We start from the raw sequence: 20,764 nt of genomic DNA, 5'->3' as shown, positions 1-20,764 counted from the left end.
TTATGAAGCAAGGTATTAACTCACTGGTGTCAAACTCAAGGCCCGGGGGCCAGATACGGCCCACCACATTATTTTATGTGGCCCACGAAGACAAATTGTGCATCAAATTCGTGTCATTACTAGAATTGCAAATTGTCTTCACTTTTCCTAATATCTTTTTTAAAATATTTGACCAGTTTTTATTTGTCTGATTTGAAAACGAGTTATTTGTCAGTTTGTTTTGTAGCTTTTACTGTATATAATATGAGGTGCTCATACATTTATTTGGGTTGACAGTCATAATGGCCCTCCGAAAGAAGCTATGACTACAATGCGGCTTGCGAAAAAAACGAGTTTGTCACCCCTGTATTACCTCATGTTAACCTTTCAGAAGTGCATAAGTGAAACAAAGAGCAGCTTGATTCTGCTTGCAAAGATGAATTTTTGATTCTGCTTGGAAAGATGAATCCATGCATAAAAGACAGTAAATTTGCAAGAATTTTTCCCAGAGTATGAACACTTCAAAATTATTTTTATTAAAAATATGTTAACAATCCATAACAAACGATTTACATACAATCAAAACACAAATTACTTTAAAATATACTGCATACATTTGAAATGTTTCTCATTATATGTGATGCAATGAACAATTAGTAGCAGAGTGGTTTGACCTCTCTTTTCCCCGTACATTTTAGTTATGTAAATAAAAGTATATATGATACAGTATGTGACAGGGAAATAAAAAAAGGCTATATATAAATAAAATATTTGAGCTCAAACATAATTTTCACTTGGCTGTTGTGTATCAATGCGTATTTTTTGCTTACAGCACCATTTTGGTTTTTAAATCAGCCTTTTCCTCCATTTTGATAAGTAATGCCATTCACGGCTGATTTCTTAAGTTCTATCCTCATAGATTGACTCTCAGCACGCGACTCTGCCTTCGCTCCACTTGATATGCCCAAGGAACCAAGCACCGTCTTCCCCGTTTTCAGGCTCTTGGACATTGGGATGCGGGTCAGTCCCGTACGAGGAGCCTGGGAATCGTGCCCACACTGTTAGACAATAGAAAGAGAGAGAGTACAGTTTCTCAGGCAAAAGAATGAAAGCAGTTGGCATTTGAATGGAAAATGTATATTCCAAAAAGAAAAACGGGAATTCAAAAATTCTAAACAGTTTAACTCACTGGCCGGTAACAGAATGAACATGCAAATATTTATTCATTCTTTCATTTGGTTTCTGTGTGTTGTTACTGCTGCAAGGCTGTTTTTTGTCAGCCGGGGGGCACAGAGCTCTGTGTATCTGTTTGTGAATGTAAACACTGTGAAACAAATATAAATTGCAGCATGCCTGTAGCAGGGTGGCAAAATGCCACATCATTAGCTCTGCTGTGCCCAGGCCAGCCCATAGGGCCTTTTTGTCACGCTAGCAGTCTGAGTCACAAAGAGGATATCATAAGGTCCACTGAAACATTAACACTGCTTTGCTCTCATGGCCTTCCATCCACATAGTGAGCCTTTAATCTTTATTAATTTATTTTATCAGTGAAAAGTCATCATCACTTTTTTCTTCTTCAAAATGGTTTCAGGTACCATACACAATTTCTATGTCTTTGAATAAAAGATGCTGAAGTATTTGGCCAACACATTGGATTTGTTATTTTAGCAGTACGGCAAGCCACAAAAATTATGATCAGATATCAGAGGATAATGATATCTGATTCAAGGATTTAGCTCTCATGTAAATCAAGTTTGTGTAACTACAATATTACTAAATGATCACTTCTGTTACAGTGTCAATCAACGTGTGACTACCTTTGTAAAGACGTAATATTTATTATCCCTCTTACAGATATCATACTGTGCAACAGGTCATAATGTATCTGTGTCAAAGATTTTTTTTTTTGTTTCAATCATTATTTAGTAGGCTACTTCCTGGTTCGTTTAAAGCACAGGTGTCAAACTCAAGGCCCGGGGGCCAGATACGGCCCGCCACATCATTTTATGTGGCCCGCAAAGACAAATTGTGCATGTAGCATGTTTTATTACTAGAATTGCAAATTGTCTTCACTTTTAATATCTTTTTTTTTTTGACTAGTTTTTACTCGTCTGATTTGAAAACGAGTTATTTGTCCGTTTGTTTTGTAGCTTTTACTGTATATAATGAGGTGATCATACATTTATTTGGGTTGACAGTCATAATGGCCCTCCGAAAGAAGCTATGACTACAATGCGGCCCGCGAAAAAAAAAAAGAGTTTGACATCTATCTATCAGATAGATCAAATAATGAGATGAATTATTTTGAGTTTCTGGTTTCAATAAACCATTAGCACACATTCAGGGTTGGACATTAACAAATTCCAGGTTAAATCTTAAAGATTGACAGTCACTCTTATTCATTCACCCACCAATAATTACAAATGCATCTTTTTCAAAAAAGCCATTTGGCTGCACATTCAGCATTCTGTCAAGCCAAGATGCATTCAGTCATAATGTCCCTCCGAAAGAAGCTATGACTACAATGCGGCCCACGAAAAAAATGAGTTTGACACCCCTGGTTTAAAGTGATGGACAGGTAGATTTAGATTCTGGTGTGTGAGCTGTTCAATTGACACAAATGTTTTCATGTTTACTTGGATTCTTATCAAAACAAATATATAAATATATTCATTTACAAAACGACTGCTGTGAATGAGCAATACAGCGAGCCTTTAACCTTTGCACCCTACTAAATATCATTGTACCGTTGCTGTGTATTAAACGTACCATGCTTTGTGTGGATCTGCTCATGTTTGACGCGACAGGGGAAATGGTAATGCTGCTCGTCACTTTGTTCTGTGTGGTCCGCGTTGTGGTGATTTGGCGAGGGGCACGCAACACTGTCCCGGTCGACAGGGTCAGTTCCTTACTCTCAGTTATGGCAGACACCGGCCTGACCACCATCTTTGGGGTCAGATTATTACCTAAATGAATATGGATCTTGTTATCATCAGTGGTGGTGATAATGCTGGTGTTGTTGTGACCCTTCCTTATAGGTACAGGGACCATCTGCTTTTCAGGGGTAACTTTGAACACAGCCCGGCCCATGGTCATCTCTTGGGGTTCTGGGGAGGAAGAGGTGTCAGCCACTGCCGTGGTGCTAACTGTCATGATGGTGACAGGAGACATTGGCCTTCCCGAGGTAGACGAGGAAGCTTGGCTGCTGTCTGGAGACTTGGCTCTGGAAATAGTTGTGATGGTGACTGGAGATTTGGTTCTTTCTGGACCCTGATGTCCATTGGCAGCGGACCTTCCCCGAATTGTAGCAGAGTGTGTTGGAATGATTGTAATTCTGGATTTGGGTTGTGATGGGTTTGCATTTAGTGGGGTTGATGTTGAGAAGACATCCTCAGAAGTGGTGCTACTGATTTCAAGGGTGGCCATATTGTTCTGGTGGTCCGGTGTCACTCGGATGTGTAAAGGCTGACCTTGCTTGTGGGCCATAGTCAGGTTTGAATTTGTGATATGCGTTTTTTCCAGGCTGGTTTCGTGAGAGTTGGTGTCTTTCTTCCTCATCCAAGGAATCCAGGATTTCTTCATACTGAGATCACTTCCAGATGAAGGGGAACGTTCAATGCCACCGGACTTTTCTGTTGGCTTCTTCAGGCTCTTCTGTCTTAAATTGTTCATGATGTGATTCTCTTCTTGAACAGACTTCCTGATAAAACCAGCCGGAGTATCTTCTTCTGTTGGCCCATTGGACGGTGCTTCTGTTTGTACTCCAGTCGATGTGACGGCAACATCAACCATCCTTCGTCCATTCAAACTGGGTCTCAACGCACGACTGTGGCGCTTTGCTATCTCCAGCTCTTTGGTTAAATGGAGAACCTCAGTGCCTATGCTCTTGGCTTTCTCTTCCTCTTCAAAGAACCTCTGCTGGAGGACTGAGTAATCGACTTGCAATTGAGAAAGCTGGTCCTCCTTATGCATGAGTTCATGTATTTTTTCCTTTAGAGCCACAACATCTGCTTGCATCTCTCTGGTTTTAGCCTCCTCTTTCTTGTATTGTTGTCGCAAGTCTTCCTCCTGGCTGTCCTCCTCTCCTTTCTCAATGGCTTTGTTCCGTGCTATCTGATTCCTCATGGCTTCTACTTGCTGGGAAAGTATGTTGGCTTTGTCTTGTTCTGTTATGAACCTTTTCTCCAGAATGTCATATTGATCCTCTGTTTTGATGAGATCTCCCTCAACCACTTCAAGTTGTTTGAGACGATTTCTTAGGTGCTCAATCTCAAAGGTTAGCTCTTTGATTTTGTTATCTTCTTTTTTGCCAGCATCGGCAGATCTTCCTTGGTCACATTTCAACGATTTGTTTGCAGACAACCTTTCTGCTTGCTCCAAACCGTCCAACCTCTTTTTCATCTGGCTAACCTTTGAAAGAAGATCCTTTGTTTTATCTGTTTCGTATGCTAGCTTGGTGTTGAGGTCCCTCTTTTCTGTTGTCAGACTGTCAACTTTTGTTTCCATTTCTGTTTTAAACTTTAAGAGTTTTTTGCTCTCTTCTATCAATTTTTCTGTCACCTCCATCACCTTACTCTGCTCATCTTTGACCATTCTAGTCAAGTCTTCCTTTTTCTTTTCATCCGACGTCATTCTTTCCAACAAAGTCTTTCTCTCCTCCATTAAAGCTGCAGTCAACGACTTCAGCTTACCCAAGTCATCCTTCAAGTTAAGCTCAGACTTTTCCAACTTAAGCTCAGAGGATTCAAGCTCTTTCATTCGGATCTTGAGCGTCACAACTTCATCAGAGAGCTCTTTGCTCAGCCCCTTCTCTCTTTCTAAAGCAGCTTGTAACTGAGCAGATTCCGTCTTACTTACGTTAAAGGCACCTTCAAGTTTCTCTAAATCTATCATTCTTTTCTGAAGTTTCTCTACCTCTATCCGAAGTTCTTTACTTTTGTTATTTTCCTCCTGTAGCCTCTTCCTGAGCTCCTTGCACTGATTTTCTGCTCGGGTGATCTCCTCATCGTTTCCTTCCATCTCCAGCACACGCTTCCTTAAATTCTCAAGCTCGGTAATTAAATTAGAGTTTAGACATTCTCCTTTGCCAGTTTTGTTGTCCATCTCCTGCAGTTCCTCTTCGGATTTTCTCAAGGCTTTGTTACTCTCTTCGATCTCATCCACTGTACGCATGAGCTCGAGAATTTTCGAGTTGAGTTGACGGTTGAGGAGCTCCTGACTGGCAAGCTTAGCGTTCATCTCTTCATGCTGTTGAGCAAATGTGACGTTTTTTTCTTTTAGCTCAGCCTCTAAGCTCAGAACCCTGTGGGCATCTTCCTGAGCGTGCTCCCTGGCTTCACTTAGTATCTTCCTCTGCTGCTGAAGCTGCTGGCTCATTTCCTGGACCCGTTGAGTCTGTTGGTCCATTTGCTCCAGGTGTTGTTGGCGTTCATTGACCAACATCAGGGCAAACGATTTCAGTTTCACCAGCTCCTCTTGTACCTTGGCCAGACGTTTAGAATGCTCCTTCTCCTTTTTCACCTGGTAGGCTTTTTCGTTGTCAAGCAGCCTCTTTAGTCTAAAAGGCGAGAAAAGGAAAAATCAATTTTGTGCATTAGTTAAGCATGTAATAAATCTCATGGGTATTTGTTACTTGCCAAGTTTCTGCACTTAAGACTGTATTGTACACATATAAATTATTTTTATTCCATAATGTGGTCTTTGGGCAGATATTTAACAATTATTGCAGTTAAATGATCAATTTTAGTAATATTACTACTACTGCTACTACTATTACTATTTATTTTTATATATTTCCTGCATGTCACTTTTATTTGCATTTCTATCTACAATGATTTTTTAACTGCCCAAATCGCTGAGGATTGGATCCAGCTCACTGACAATACAGAACAAGCCGGTAATTATTCATCAACACAATTAACACTTGAGCCAAACCAGGGTTAAATATTACATCCAGCTCCCCCATAGTACTTAATCCCTTCCTCCCAAATTAGAGTAGGAACTAACACACAAACTGGTGTTTGCAATCCTTTCACTTCTTTTATATTTTCTACTTTCCAATATGCTAATGCAGATTCCAACAAAATGCATGCCAAGCAGAGTGCGATGTTGCATGTTCTCCCTCTACACTGCCGCAAACGTTGCAGAACCATAATTGAGCTATAAACCTCGAAAGACACGAAATATTAGTCGATAAACAAGTATTTATATCTCAGTTTAAAAAAAAAATCATGTTGCAATGCAACATTAAATCTCTACAATCAGAAAAAGAACTCAATCAGAACTTACCACTGTTGTTCTAAAAGCAACACACAAGGATAATTACAGTAATATAAAATCCAATCAGCATGCGTGACCAGTAGCCAGGACCTCTTTTTCAAAAAATTATCCTCTGTGACACCTCAAGCATGCTTATTTAAGGACTACAAAAGATGAATTACTAGAGTGCAGAAGCATCAGATCTCTGCATGGTGCACAATGTCACCGCATCCTTATAAGGCAATGTGTGTGTGTGTTTGTGTGTGTGCGTGTGGAAGAAAGTGAGAGACTGCGTACTGTTCTACTTTGCACTGTGAAAGGGGTGGGATTTTTGCCACAGGAGGAGTGCTCTGCAAAACTCCCCCAATTTTCCTGCTTTTATGCAATACTGGCATGTTTGAGTGAAGGCCAGTGCAAACAATTTTCCAGACAGTTTAAGTCTTACTGAGTAACATCACACAGTTTATAAGTTCATTTGAGGATTTTTCAGTTTTTTGACACTTTATGGGGAAAACTATGAAAGGAAACAGGAGGAATTGTTCAGTGTTGTTCCCCTTGAGGGGAAATTGGATGAGCACCGCTTTCCATGTGATGAGGGAAACAGATACAGAATGGTTGGATGAGAAGATTACGGATGACAAAATGTAACCATGACAACAATATTAAAATAAGGCTATTGTGATGCACAACACTGGACTTTGATTTAATTCTATCATTATTAAAATTGAATTGTAAAAATGCAGACGTCTGATCCTAATATGACTAAATATATTTTTTAATTATTCCATGATCAGGTTGATAGTTTTTAAATACATTGAAAGTTGCTTTTTTTTTGTTTATGGGAACTACAAAAACACATGGCACAACATTTTATCCTGTGTTTCCTGAGGAATTTTCTCAAAGGCTGCAAAGACCCTCTGTCTCCAAAGGATGAGGACTGAAGGGAACAGCTGCCAAGAAGCTGTCACGGCAATAGTGTGTTGTGTAGAATTTATCTCAGTTGACTGAAAAACACAATTATGTGTGACGCTGCAACATTGGGTTGATGAAATGCAGCAAGAATGATGTACTGTTAAGAAAACCAAATTGGAAACAATGTGGACATTAGGCAATTACCAAAACAGCATAACAACTTTTCTAGTAACTACGAGATGGGTGTTGTGAGACTTATGGTGACAGGTTAAGATTCCAAGTAGCAGCAATGGAGCATGACTTAGAATATATATAAAAAAAAAAAATGCAAATTGCAAAGTACATGAGGAAAGGCATATTTGTCCAATTTTAATCCGCTTTTCCCATTTTTTTCAAGGAAAATATTCAATGTTTATCAGTGTTGTTTGAAAAACTATTTTGGGTTTTGTAAAAAGAAAAATCCAGCCATTGTTCACCCAAAGATTATTTATTTATTTATTTATTTATTTATTTATTTATTTATTTATTTATTTATTTATTTATTTATTTATTATTTATTTATTTATTTATTTACCAAAGTTGCCGCTGCAGCCCATGGGCCACGTCACACATTTCCACTTTACATGATATAAGATAACCAAGAAAAAAAAAACATAATTAATTACAATTATCTTAAATTATACTTATTGTGCATGAATTGACACATCCTTCCAAGAGTGGAATTTGTTTCTCCTGTTAAGCATCAACCATCATGTCACTTAGCTATTTGAGGTTCTTGACATACAAATTGATCTGTTATCTGAGAGTTGTAAATTGCCCATAGTTACCAGTTTGAAAGAGCTTATTTGGTGCCCATTTTCTGCATTCCTCTGACTGTTTGGCACACGAGTATTCTTTTTTTTTTTTTTTCTTACTCCACTTAGCCCTCACCCAGAATGCTGGAGGACATCACACTCATGGAAATGAGATTTTTCCCATTTGAACTAAAGGAGAGAATGGCAAAGTAGCAAACTTGCAGATAGACCAGCAACACAGTTTTTTTTATATATTTGTGCTTCTATATATTTCTTGATAAGGAATCCTGCATATATTTATTTATCGTTATTATTATTATTAGCATAATTTTGTATTTCGTAAGGATTCTTTGTGCACCGAGTGTTACTTATATGTCGTCATACGAGCTTTCATGTATTGAGTGTAGCCAAGTCTTGATTTCTGACATCTAAACAGTGACTTGGGTGGACTTAAGACACTACCGCTCAGGCAAAGATCTCTTGTCACAGCCACTTAGCCAGGGCTGACTTGAAGTTGAAGATCATTCCCTCCGCTGTGCTTTCGATTCTCATTCATGCAGGCATTTGCTGCACGGGAAATGGGTTAAAAGGTCAACAGAAAATATTCACATGCAAATTGTTTCTTTGGCACTCATTTTTTGTCTTCTGTTTGAAAACAAATTTGCCACTCTGAGGGGTAATTAAGTTGTTACATTTTCAATGCTTGGGCATTTCCACATGTTGTTTTTCGGTGTCCCAGACCATTCAAGATTCATTTTGGAGAATCCACTGAATGTGTAGCCTAGAATTCTCCTTCAGCATAGCAACTGCCAATTACTCTCTTTCATCTGTGAGTACTTTCATCAGTAGGGGCTCCGTTCGTATTTGCATTCAGTGCAGATAAACAGCTCATTTGATGTCTGTGAGGCCCTCTGTATCCACGTGACGCAATATCCATGGTGTGCGGTACCCCTCCCTTTGTCTCTCCAACACACTTCCCATCATGACCTAAAGGGAAAGGTCACAGCCTATGGGATGACATCATTTCAGAAGTGATGTCATGGACTCTTGATTCTCTTTCTATTTTGTACAACCCTTATCTCCTTTTGTGAAGAACCAGACACCTCGCACATCTAGAGTTTCCGCTTTGCTCACTTTTTAAGTGGTAGCTTGTAATATGTTATTTACATTTAATAGTTAAATAATATTTAATATTTATTTCAACTGACAATTATTTTAATAATCAATTAATCTGGTGATTCATTTTGATTAATTGATAAATTGGATTTTTTAAAAGCATCTTTTAAGTTCTACTTGTTTATTCAATAACAGGATATTATGTCAACTTAACAGTGTGGAAAATTAATTTTTGGGTTGGTTAATTTGGCAGAAAATAAGCAAAAACATTGATTATCGTTTTCCAAAGTAAAAGCAAATGTTTCATTTTAATTAAACAAATATAATCAGTCTGCTTTCATGGAGGACAGCATTTACCATCGAGAAGCTGAAATTTGGACAATTTTAAATCAAAAAGGCAACCAAACGATAACCGAGCATTAAAAAATGATCGATTCATTTGATAATCGAATAGTTGTCGATGAATAGATTAATCGTTGCAACTCTGTATTTAATGTTTTAACATTTTGGTTACCTTCCTACATTATAAAGGCAAGTTAAAACACTTAACCACAAACCTGTGCTTCAGTTTTACACCTCTGCCAACCACACAACCACAATAATTAACACGTTTTTCCTCACCTTTCTCTCTCTTGCTCAAGGAGATTGGTAAAATCATCACTCTTGTTCATGTAATCGGCATGTTTGCGCTTCTCGCTGTCCAACTCGTGAACAGTTCGACGATGGCACTTTTCAGCAAGCAGCAACTGTCCCAGCATCCGCCTGTACGTTTCCCTGTGCTTTTCCTGCAGGCGCTCCAGCTGCAAAAGAACACAAAGCACAAGCTGTGATTATTTTAAGAAACACGATGATTAATTGTTGCAGAAGATTGCCACGACTGACCTCAATCATCGGTTTTTGGTAGACGCTGTGGATGTTTGGCGAGGTGCCGGCGATGAGGCCGTCCCTCTGCAGGGCCTGGAGGGCCGAGCTACCTGCTTCACAGCTTTCTGCTGATGCAGTGGTCACTTGAAGGGGCTGCTTCGATTTTAGCATGCCGATAACATCTTCTCTTGCCTGCAGGCACATAGAAAGATATAAAAAGATTAAAATAGCAAAATGCAGCTTGAAGTGCAGGAAATTAGCAAGCAGGAAATATCAAATTAAGTTAGTTTGCTGTACTATTTTTCTCACAAATGAAGGGATTTACTTTGCTTTCGGGGTTGTTATGCAACAGTTGTTTTGTTATTTCCCCAAAATCATGTGACGGAAATTGATTTCTGGATCATCCATCATACTTGAGGAAAATGTAATCAACAAGCAGGCGCATGTTGTGTTGTTTTTATTGATGTTGTGTTAATATGCAGTAATGAATCACTTCATTAGTGATATCTTAACAACACTGCACGTTAGAGGAATTTCAAATATGGGTCTTGAGCTTTGGGAAAACATTGTTTTCTATTAAAGTGAAGAGTCACACTTAACCACAAGGTGGTGGTCTAGGTCAACTTAAATCCCAGAGATCAGTGTGTTACTCTATTCGCGTTCACACAATTATAGTCCAAATATTTTAAAAATGTTACCTAACTGAATCATTCCGCCATTGAAACATTGGTTGTGTCAGATAGGATGTTGGACCCACCTGAATCTCTCCTTCCATGATCCCCAGCAGTTTGAGCAGATCCTGTTTGGACAGGTTGAGGACAGCACCTTTTTTTTCTTCGCTCTTAGAGTCCATCACTGTCTGCTCTTTGTCAAATATCACCTCCATGTTATCTTCACCCTCCTGCTGCTGAGTTTTGGCCTTCATGTTCTTCACAGCAATACACACATCCTGCTCATGGCTGAGGTCATGGTCATCCTGTGGGACTCCGAGCACCCCGTTGGGCGGTTGCGCCACATCACTGCTTTTGGATCTCATCTCCTGCCTGGGCCGAGAACAGAGAAAAGTATGTAATCTAACATGCCCTTGTTCTTTTTTTTTTTTTTTAGTACATCCAACCCTTCCATTTTCTTTAACACTTGATGATAACCCGTGAGCTGGAGCGAGGTGATTGTTGGCCAGCCAATTGTGGGGCGCATATGGACAGTCACTCCCATTAACACCTAATGGGAATTTAGTCTTCAATAAACCTAACATGAATTTTTGGGGAATGTGGGGGGAATTCCTGGAAATGATGTGCTGCTTATTTGAAGCTCATATCTGATATCTAAATCAAATCAAGGCGTGCAACACATTTCTAACCCTAATTGTGCAATTTGCACTATTAATTGTGTTAGAAGCAGTGTGCTTCCCTTAATGATTTTAACACAGATGGAAAGAGCCTGGGGGAAGACTATGACTTAGTGTGCTCATTGTTCAACACACTGTACTAATTCATCAAAGTGGGAGTGTGTGCGTTTGTCTCTTATGTGTGCATTTGTGTTTCTAATCTCAACCTGTCCTTGAGATAAATCATGTTTGTAATCTTTAGAACTGACATTATCTCCCTGTGTGAGTTCCAAGAAAACATCATCAGACAGAACAGACTTTCTGAAGTGTTCTAAAATGTGAAGCAAAGGCAAATATGTGCAAATTACACAACAATGCAACTGGGACTTCTGTACTTTTAGGAATCTGGTCTGTAGAAGATTCTGTCTCAGAAGAAAGTCAAATCTTAAATGCAGTAACTCTAATGGCGCTTGAAACTGAGCTTTCTGAAGCGACCCTATTTCTAGGGGGAAGAATACAAGATAGCAAAAACTGCATCTCTCAGAAGATAAGGAACCAGAACAAAATTACACATGATGGGTATACCTCGTTTTACTTCTGGGTCCTACTTGATTATTTTTCCTACATGCCATTCTAAGCATTGTTTTGCATACAGCACACACAAATGCTTCCAGGGTTCAGCTAAGCAGCACTGACACATTTGAATGAGACATGACAAATGTCCCGAATCTAAACCTTGCCCGACTCGGCACGAGCGATGAATCATGCGTGATACTTTGAATGCTGGTGACAAAATCAGTCCTTGAGTGCTTTATTTTTACATACTGGGCTGATGACAGAGTACTACGGTATGGGTCTCATATTGCAGGGAAACTCTTCGTGGTCCAACAGAGCTAGCTGACTGCATAATGTTTACGTTAAGAAAATGTCTGACTGAAATTTCATGAAGGATACCTTCACAACAAAATTTTTGCAAATTGATTCATATTGATTATCCCGGTGCATGTGGTCCAAATGTGCGCTTAGGTGCAGTGTTTTTCCTTTGGTATTTTTGTGGAAGGGCACAGTTAGAAAGGGGCGTTTGCGCTGTTGAGGAAGTGAACACTTCCTCGCCGATGAAAGTGGCTCCTTTTGTTTCCTTTAAATCCATTTCCGGGGCATGTAAAAGAAGATGCCCTCGCGCTGCCAAAACGCAAATTCCCAAACTCTGTCTGCACCAGCACAAAAATGAAAATGCTCCATGTTTTTTTTGTACCTGACTACAAAAAAAGAGCCTTAAATTGTGAACCTTTTGAAATCTCATCCTGATACTGTCTGGGCTATATTGATGACATTGTTGTATTTGATAAGGGTCAGACAGGAATGGTAAGAATTTGCCATCAGTTCAATGCCTTTCCTGTTTGATCCACTTTGCCTGGTCAATGAAGCCTTGACTATATTGAATTCTCCTGAGCAACAAATGGGCATTCCAAAGTCACGTGACCCTACATTCCAGTCTGGCATGCAGCACTCCCAGTTGTCTGAATGAAGAATAAAAAATATCTGTCAGACAATCAAGCTTTAGTCAAAGGTCTTCGGTGACGACCAGACTGCCCACACCGAACATTTACCACGTTACTGATTGTTTGGTGCAATATAATGTCATAGGACAGAGCCAGAAAGGCCACAAACAAATCCTAAATTTAAAATGGGGAACCCAAATGTAACTCATGGCAAGTCCAGCTGTCACAAAGACATACATACATGTATTTATAGCGCCTCATTCCAAAGCAGGAGAAAAAAAAGGAGCTATAAAGGATGTCAGTGGTCAGTGGGTGGATACCACCAATGGTTGCTACATGACTTTTATCATGATCTAAATTTGGTTTACATTTTTCTGTAAAGTTAAAGGATCAAATGTTTACGAAATTAAAACAATAAAAATAGAGGATAATAAAGGCACAGTTTGAATACGGCTAAATGTCTAAAATCTTCATAACGGATTGATAACCCAACAAAAGAATGATTTCATTGCCTTTAGTTTGCCTACAGCGTTGTCAAGATTTTTTTTTCTCTTTGGTGTGATCATAACCTAATACTCCCTGTGACTAAATAAGGAAAGAAAAATTTTAGTGTTTGGCAACTTGCTCTCTTAGCTGACACCTATAAAATGCAATACGCTGGCGAGCCCATTTCATTCTGACATGAGAGACAAAGCCAGCCAAGATTTTTGGATTTGATATTTGAATCTGTATGTGCGTCTTCGAGTCAGCATTTCAAATCAATCCGTCTGTTGATGAAAACTTGGCCGGCATGATGCTGTTCACCAGTACAAAGCAGCAGTACGTTCCAGCATTTTGATGGACAGCGCGTTTTGGGCCAGACGACCAGTGACCTCACGGGTCAGATTTTACGTAACTTGCCGTATTCTCGAGAAATTCATATTTGGTATGCAAACTGTGAAAATACCAACTGTAACTCATACATCCATAAATCAGCTTAAAATACCAGACGCCAGCACTGCAGCATTTTCGTAAATGCCAAACTGTATAATTAAGATAAATTGGTCCTACAAGTCAAAGCAACATCGGTTTGAAATTATTGGTAAGCATGTGAAAAATGTATTTTGTGTTCACTCGTGACATTGCTGATGAGTCGTTGGAGTCACCAAGCATATGGGTGAGTGCACCCTGTACCCTTAAAAGGCCAGGTGCGACCAGGGTGAAGCTAGGACATGGAAAAAAGGAAGCGGCTACTCAATGTTTCAACTTAACCACTTGGTCACTACCACTCTAGTGACCTTTTAGAACTTTTTAGACTTCTCGAGACTCTGAAAGCAGTAGAAGTGAGTCCAAATTGCTAACTGACTAATTGCTGGTGTTTTTGCCAGTCATTCCTGTGAACTTTCTGTATAGATTTAAGGAGTCATTTTTCAATTGTATGACGTCTTTAAATATTGAATGTTTGAAAAATAGTAAAGTTCTGTGTGATTTCAAAATAGGCAACTGTGAAAATTGTTCAGTGTTTTTTCCCCTTAAAATGGACAAAACAAAGTTTATTTTTCAAAAATGCTCCAATATTTGCAGTAGTAAAATGGAAATTAGTAATAAAAATACACTTGAAAACTTTCACAATTAAAAAAAAACTGATTTAGCTATTAAATGAGTAATGGTGTATATGAGAAAAGGCGAACAGGAAGAAACGTGTTGAGCATTAGAGTGGTGGTTCATTTTTACGTAGTTATGGAGTAGAAAATGTTCAAAACTTCAGTCATCATGTTGCCATGTAAGATTTACAACTTAATTGTTTGGTCCTAGTCAGCTTTATTCATATGTTTTTAAGCTTGTTTTTGCAGATGCTTTGGCTGATTCAATTCTCCTTTCAGAAGTGGTACAGTTGAACATAATAACTACTTTCTGAACAAAAAGACTCAAGTGGAAATTTCAAATTTAATCACAGTCTATTCCATGACCCTAATTGACCTTCGCGTTCCTCTTAATTTCAATTTTTTTTATTACATAATGTACAGTACAGTTTGTACAGTGTAGTGGCCAGCCAATCCAAAATGTACCTTGCTTTTCAACAAAGTCAACTGGGTTAATAATAGTCATTGCCAGTGAGTAATGGGGAGAAAAAAAGATATTGCATAATGATCACGGCCCAATGATGTAATCGACTTTCAATTTGTTGATCTTTACGTTTGAATTTCTTTCAGCACAATATCGTTCCTTTCTGGATAGATAGTAGCAGTGCAACTAATTATCAGCATGTTTGCAGTGACCAATTATGAGACTTGGAACCCCTCTGACATTATTAGGCACCAATTAGCAGCTAATCCAATGTTTATAGCCAGTGCGCTTTGCCGCCTTGCCATTCAGGATCAAATGACCTGGAGAAGATCTTAAGTTGCTATGGAGTCAGAGGACTTATTTTTAAACCAAGGTGAGTTATGAGTAGGCTACCAGTGATCTGTGAAACATCCAAATGTGTCTAAACTACATTTTTGGAATTCAACTGCAGGGGCTCTTATATGTGTCTGTGACAGCTGTCGTTGAGACCCACCAGACTCAAAGTTCCATAGCGTACTTTAGTATGTTCGCAGAACTGACACCAATACATTTAGTGGCATTTCTGATATGAAAGATGATCTTTCTTGTCTTTATTTTTTTTAAAAGCAGTTGCACTGCACAAAGACAGCCTGAGGTCATCGGTCACAGGTGTCAAACTCAAGGCCCGGGGCCAGATACGGCCCGCCACATCATTTTATGTGGCCCGCGAAGACAAATTGTGCATCAAATTCGTGTGTCATTACTAGAATTGCAAATTGTCTTCACTTTTAATAAGATCTTTTTTTTTAAATATTTGACCAGTTTTTACTCATCTGATTTGAAAATGAGTTATTTGCCAGTTTGTTTAGTAGCTTTTACTGTACATAATATGAGGTGCTCATACATTGATTTGGGTTGACAGTCATAATGGCCCTCCGAAAGAAGCTATGACTACAATGCGGCCCGCGAAGAAAATGAGTTTGACACCCCTGTCATAGGTGATACAATCGTTGAAAGACAATAATTGTTTTGCATCCCTGTTGTATGCTATGTCAAGACTATGCGTGACGCATTAAAGCCACAGTATGTAATGTTCTCTATTAAGGCCATGCGAGTGACTCAATCCAAACCAGGTATGTGGCCTTGTGGCTCTAGAGGCTGGAACACGAGATTGTTACATTGCTGTGTGGGACCTGGAGCAACATTGATGATTATAAAGGGAACCTGAAGTAGAATGAAGAATGAAAACAGTAATATTGTATATTACAATAATACCATTACAAGACATAATGGTGTCAGATTAAGGAATCAAGTTGACAAGATGCAGCCAACTGTAAATGTGTCAAGAACTAATAAAAGGAGAGCACATTCTTACCAGAAATATTTAGAGACTGTTTAATTGTCTATGTGGGGTTTTATGTACTATTTTGTGAGCTGAATTTTAGCAAGTCAATAATAACCACACACATCAGAAACACTTTAAACATATGCTGTGTGTATGTCAGTCAGAAAGGGTGAACTTCACCTCACTATGTTCACTTTCTATTTTCTAAAATAACCTTGGAATGAACATGCCCATAACCATCTAGTGCGTGCTTCATCTGATAGATCGCGTGTCAAACTCAAGGCCCGGGGGCCAGATACGGCCCGCCACATCATTTTATGTGGCCCGCGAAGACAAATTGTGCATCAAATTCATGTGTCATGACTAGTATTACAAATTGTCTTCCCTTTTAATATCTTTGTTTTTAAATATTTGACCAATTTTTACTCGTCTGATTTGAAAACGAGTAATTTGTCAGTTTGTTTTGTAGCTTTTACTGTATATAATATGAGGTGCTCATACATTCATTTGGGTTGCCAGTCATAATGGCCCTCCGAAAGAAGCTATGACTACAATGTGGCCCGAGAAAAAAATGAGTTTGACACCCCTCTGATAGATCAAATAATGAGATGAATAATTTTGAGTTACTTGAGTCAATAAACCATTAGCACACATTCAGGGTTGGACATTAACAAATTCCAGGTTAAATCTTGCCCATCTTATAAAACTAGAAAGATTGACACTCTTATTCATTCACCCGCCAATAATTACAAATGCATCATTTTCAAAAAAAGCCACTTGGCTGCACATTCAGCACTCCGTCAAGCCAAGATGCACTCTCGGTGGGCTGAAATGAGCACACAACAACATTAACGAGGCAAATATTGCCACCATTTCTCTTTGTGGCATAGATACCACATCAACTGAGGAGGGAGGCAGGCTGCATTCCAGGAAGAGCGAGACTGTGTGAGATTGTACGCGACTTCTGGACATTTGACCGAATGCATCTTGGAGGGTAATTAAAGCCACCCCTGTGCTGGCATCTAATGTTAGCGCCAGTGAAGTATGTGTCAGGTTTTCTTTTCGGTTTACAGTGGCGGTGTACAATATACAGTATGTTGACAGATGGATAGAGAGTAGCGGCTGAACGAATGTGTCTCCTTCCTGGCTGATGACCTCATGTAGATGAAATTGATTCTATATTTTTTAAATATGTCATCATGCTGCAAGATGCTGAGAAGTGTTGTGGGAGTGTTTTTGTCAAGTCAAGTGGGAAACCCATCAAGTTGACTTTTTATTTGTTTATTGCAAAGGATAAGCAAACCAGATGATGTAAGCAAACACATTCAAAGCAGTAAAATTCCAATATGTCGTCACAGGTCATCACAGTTAAGATAATCTGTTTAGTCAAGTAATTTCCAGTTAAAAATTCTTGAATGAAATTAGCAACCGTTCCAGTGAAAATCCATATAGTCCTTCTATGACTTCATGCTCATGACTCATCGTGCTATCATCCTTCATTCTCTGGTGGTGTTCTGCCCACATGCAAACACTAACTAAATGGCCACATTCATGTTTTGCAATAAATGTCATTCATCCACATTTTTTATTCATGACTCTAACCACTCATTATTCACTAGAACAATAGTGAAGCTCTTACAAGCATGAACAACACAATATTTAAGTCATGAGGGAATCATTAGTGACAAATGTGAAGAATTGATACTTTTGAAAAGAAAGCTTGTTCATTCACATAGAGCGCTCGGTTGACTTAAATAAAACCAAATTGTTACTTGGCAACAATGACTGAGGACATCCTAATAATCTGACAGTTCGTTACGTACAAATAATGGAGTTACCTGTTGTGTTGTCACCCACGTTTAATTAATCGTCCCTCGTGGATAATCCTGGTAATGAAACATCCACAAATATCCCTTTTGAGATGTCCTGTGCTGGAACTGGCTATTGAGAAATCCCCATGCTCCTTTCCCTCTTACTTGGTCAGATCAGGGAGGGAATAGAAGAAAGCAATAATGGAGCACTGTAACTTCCCACTCTTAACTCTCTCTCTCTTTCTCTTACCCTCCCTCCCTTGTTCACTCCCACAGCCCATTCAGTTGTGCTAAAACACAACAATCCTTTCCAGAAGCCATTTCGGACAAGTATTGACATAAAAAGAAAGACTGTTGTCCTTTACGTACATCTTTTGAGCATCCCTTGCAATTCTTCTCTTTAGAATCCAAAAAAAAGTTCCCCTCTATATTTAACTTCTCCTCTCTTGCCAGCCTGGGTACTGTTGGCAGCTGAGGTTATCTGAATCTTAGACGACTTGGCTGGCCGAGCGAGACCGCTAACGCTCCTCGCTGACTTGGAGATGACAGCTGAACCATGTCATCATGCTCGGAAAGTCCGGTGACAGCAGACACCCAACCCTTAAGTTGCTCCAAGGAACCACCAACTGCTGACGTAAAGGTGGTCTTGGAGTGTGAGCGTGAGCCAAACTTTCCAACACTTCTGTAGCTACACTTGCTCGCCGTCTCTGCTACAATGTAAATTTAGACAGTGAGATCAGCGCATAGTCCATTACTGTAGTCATGAACTCGACAATACACTTCATTAGATTCGCTTGGTCCAATGAGGTCCAAAAGAGGAGCGATAATAAAAAAGTGTTACAATTGCACATAGTCTCTCTGTTGACTCGTTTTTTGACCTCGCTGCTGCTTCTATAGCTTATTTTTTCTGAACTTAGATCCACCTGCTTTTAGTCAACACTCAAATGCAACACATGGTTTTGTTCAAATGATCTCATTGATCTGCAAGAAGAGGCCCAAAAGCCAACAATTATGTATTTGGATATTTCTTTGATTCAACTGAGAATATGGATCATTTTGAACTTTTGTGGACGCGTACCATGTGTTTCGTATGGAGTTGATGTACACTGTGAGGACATGAGATACGTTATGTCAGGCCACCGATGTTGAGGTTCATTTGTCTGACTCCCGTGAAGGCAGTGTTGGTTCACTTCCAACTCAGCTGGTGTGAATGTGAATGTGCATCATAGTCTGTCTCTATATTTGCGCTGTGATTAATTGGTGACCTGGTGCCTGCGACCCTGAATAGGGTAAGCAATATAAAAAATTAGATGGACGAATAATTCTATGCAATGTCAGACTGAGACTGTTGACACGCATGGGACATCAATGAGTATATTATTTTTCTCATCATGAAAGGACTGTGGACCGCTGCTATTTGCAGGTGCTGAGAACTGGCCGACCCTTAAATTTCAGAAATCCGAAAGATTTCCCATTAAAAAAAAATTCCATAAAATTTGAGGAAAATATGGGAAAAAAAAGTTTTTTTAATGTTGAAAAATTTTTATGAATATGCAAATCCATGGGTGTCTTGGATTTAATTCGTACTTGATTTTTTTGTAGTGCAGTATTAAAGTTTAATTACAGTTCATATTTGCATTCGAAACAATTCTCGGCCATAAATACTGTATAAAACAATTCAATGACAATTCTGCTACTCAAACTATTTCCGTAAACACCATCTGAAACCTTGACACAAAACAAACTGATGACCCACCCTGCACCATAAGTGAATGCATGCACTCTATGGTAATGCTCTTCTTTTAACACTTCTTGGAAAGGATGGCCCTTGTTTTGAGAAAAAAATCCACAAAAACCAAAAGGAAGCCAAAAATGTCCCAAGTAACAAATGCATGATGGCAGTCTGAACTCTTGTTGTGTGACAGACACAATTGTAGTGATTAGCCTTTTGAGGTTCACTGACTATTCTTTTACAAGTAGATTTGTCTTATTATGGGCCAAAACGCTAACCACTTGTCTTTGTTCCATAGCTTTACATATGTACCAAATAGTTGTGGTTAGAAGAGGTCCCTGAATTAAATCTTGGCTCTGACCTTCCTATGTAGATTTCATATCCAGTCCTGGTGTTTTCCTGGGTTTTCTCTGGGTATTTTAGCTTCCTCTCACACACCCCGCCCCAAAATATTGCATGGTATGCTCATTGAAGACTCTAAATGTTCCTTTGCTATGAATGTTTTCTTTGTTTCCTCCTTGCAATTTTTTTGGGACCAGTCCAGGATGACATTCGCCCTATGTCAGCTGGGACAGGTTCCAGCTCCCCCACAAACCTAATGAGAACCACTACAAAAAAAAATAAAAAATCAATAGGTTGATTTTAATAATTGACCACACTGACTAGGCTGAACAGGATTTAATTAAATGCAGGTTTAATTATTTTATTTTGCACTGGTACTATATATCTCTTATTAATGTTCATTGCTATTTTAGTTTCGGATTGGCTGACTTCTTTTCCTAATGTTCAGTGTTCATGCAAACATATCATTAGCGTTGGGTCGAATTCCTGTACCTCCAAAATCATCACTTTCCAGCAGACCCAAAAATCTGGACGTTTGTTCAGCGAGTGTAAAAGCGAGCAAAGCATTATAGCACTTTAGATTGCTCAATAATTTTTAAATAAATAAATAAATAATGGTAAAAAAATAAAAAATATTGGAAAAAAAATAATCATGAAATTATTTTCAAAATTTGGACAGCAGGAATACTCCATGTGATGCAGTTTAATCAAGTGTTGCTGACCACATCGAGGTAAACATCTGGTAAATATAAAGAAA

At 38.9% G+C, this 20,764-nt stretch overlaps 1 protein-coding gene across 1 annotated transcript; it reads right to left on the bottom strand.

The window, feature by feature from the left end:
• Positions 1-494: 494 nt before the first annotated feature.
• On the bottom strand, positions 495-18,574 carry filip1b (filamin A interacting protein 1b). Its single transcript, XM_049740110.2, has 6 exons — positions 17,961-18,574; positions 10,681-10,966; positions 9,942-10,115; positions 9,681-9,859; positions 2,749-5,536; positions 495-1,037 (listed from the first exon to the last, which is right to left on the bottom strand). Exons 2-6 carry the CDS (start codon positions 10,957-10,959, stop codon positions 831-833), a joined length of 3,627 nt encoding a protein of 1,208 aa, XP_049596067.1. The 5' UTR covers positions 10,960-10,966; positions 17,961-18,574; the 3' UTR covers positions 495-830.
• Between the last annotated feature and the right edge of the window lie 2,190 nt (positions 18,575-20,764).

Source organism: Syngnathus scovelli, chromosome 14 (genome assembly GCF_024217435.2).
Source record: "Syngnathus scovelli strain Florida chromosome 14, RoL_Ssco_1.2, whole genome shotgun sequence".
Classification (NCBI taxonomy): domain Eukaryota; kingdom Metazoa; phylum Chordata; class Actinopteri; order Syngnathiformes; family Syngnathidae; genus Syngnathus; species Syngnathus scovelli.
This window is presented reverse-complemented; position numbering and strand designations above follow the sequence as displayed.

Bases quoted from the DNA above. Each gene is read 5' to 3' on its own strand.
- filip1b (XM_049740110.2), bottom strand. From the start codon at position 10,959: ATGAGATCCAAAAGCAGTGATGTGGCGCAACCGCCCAACGGGGTGCTC. The intron at 10,116-10,680 runs GTGGGTCCAACA...ATGTGCCTGCAG, and splicing joins TCATGGAAGGAGAGATTCAG to GCAAGAGAAGATGTTATCGG. The intron at 1,038-2,748 runs GTACGTTTAATA...ATTGTCTAACAG, and splicing joins GCAGATCCACACAAAGCATG to TGTGGGCACGATTCCCAGGC.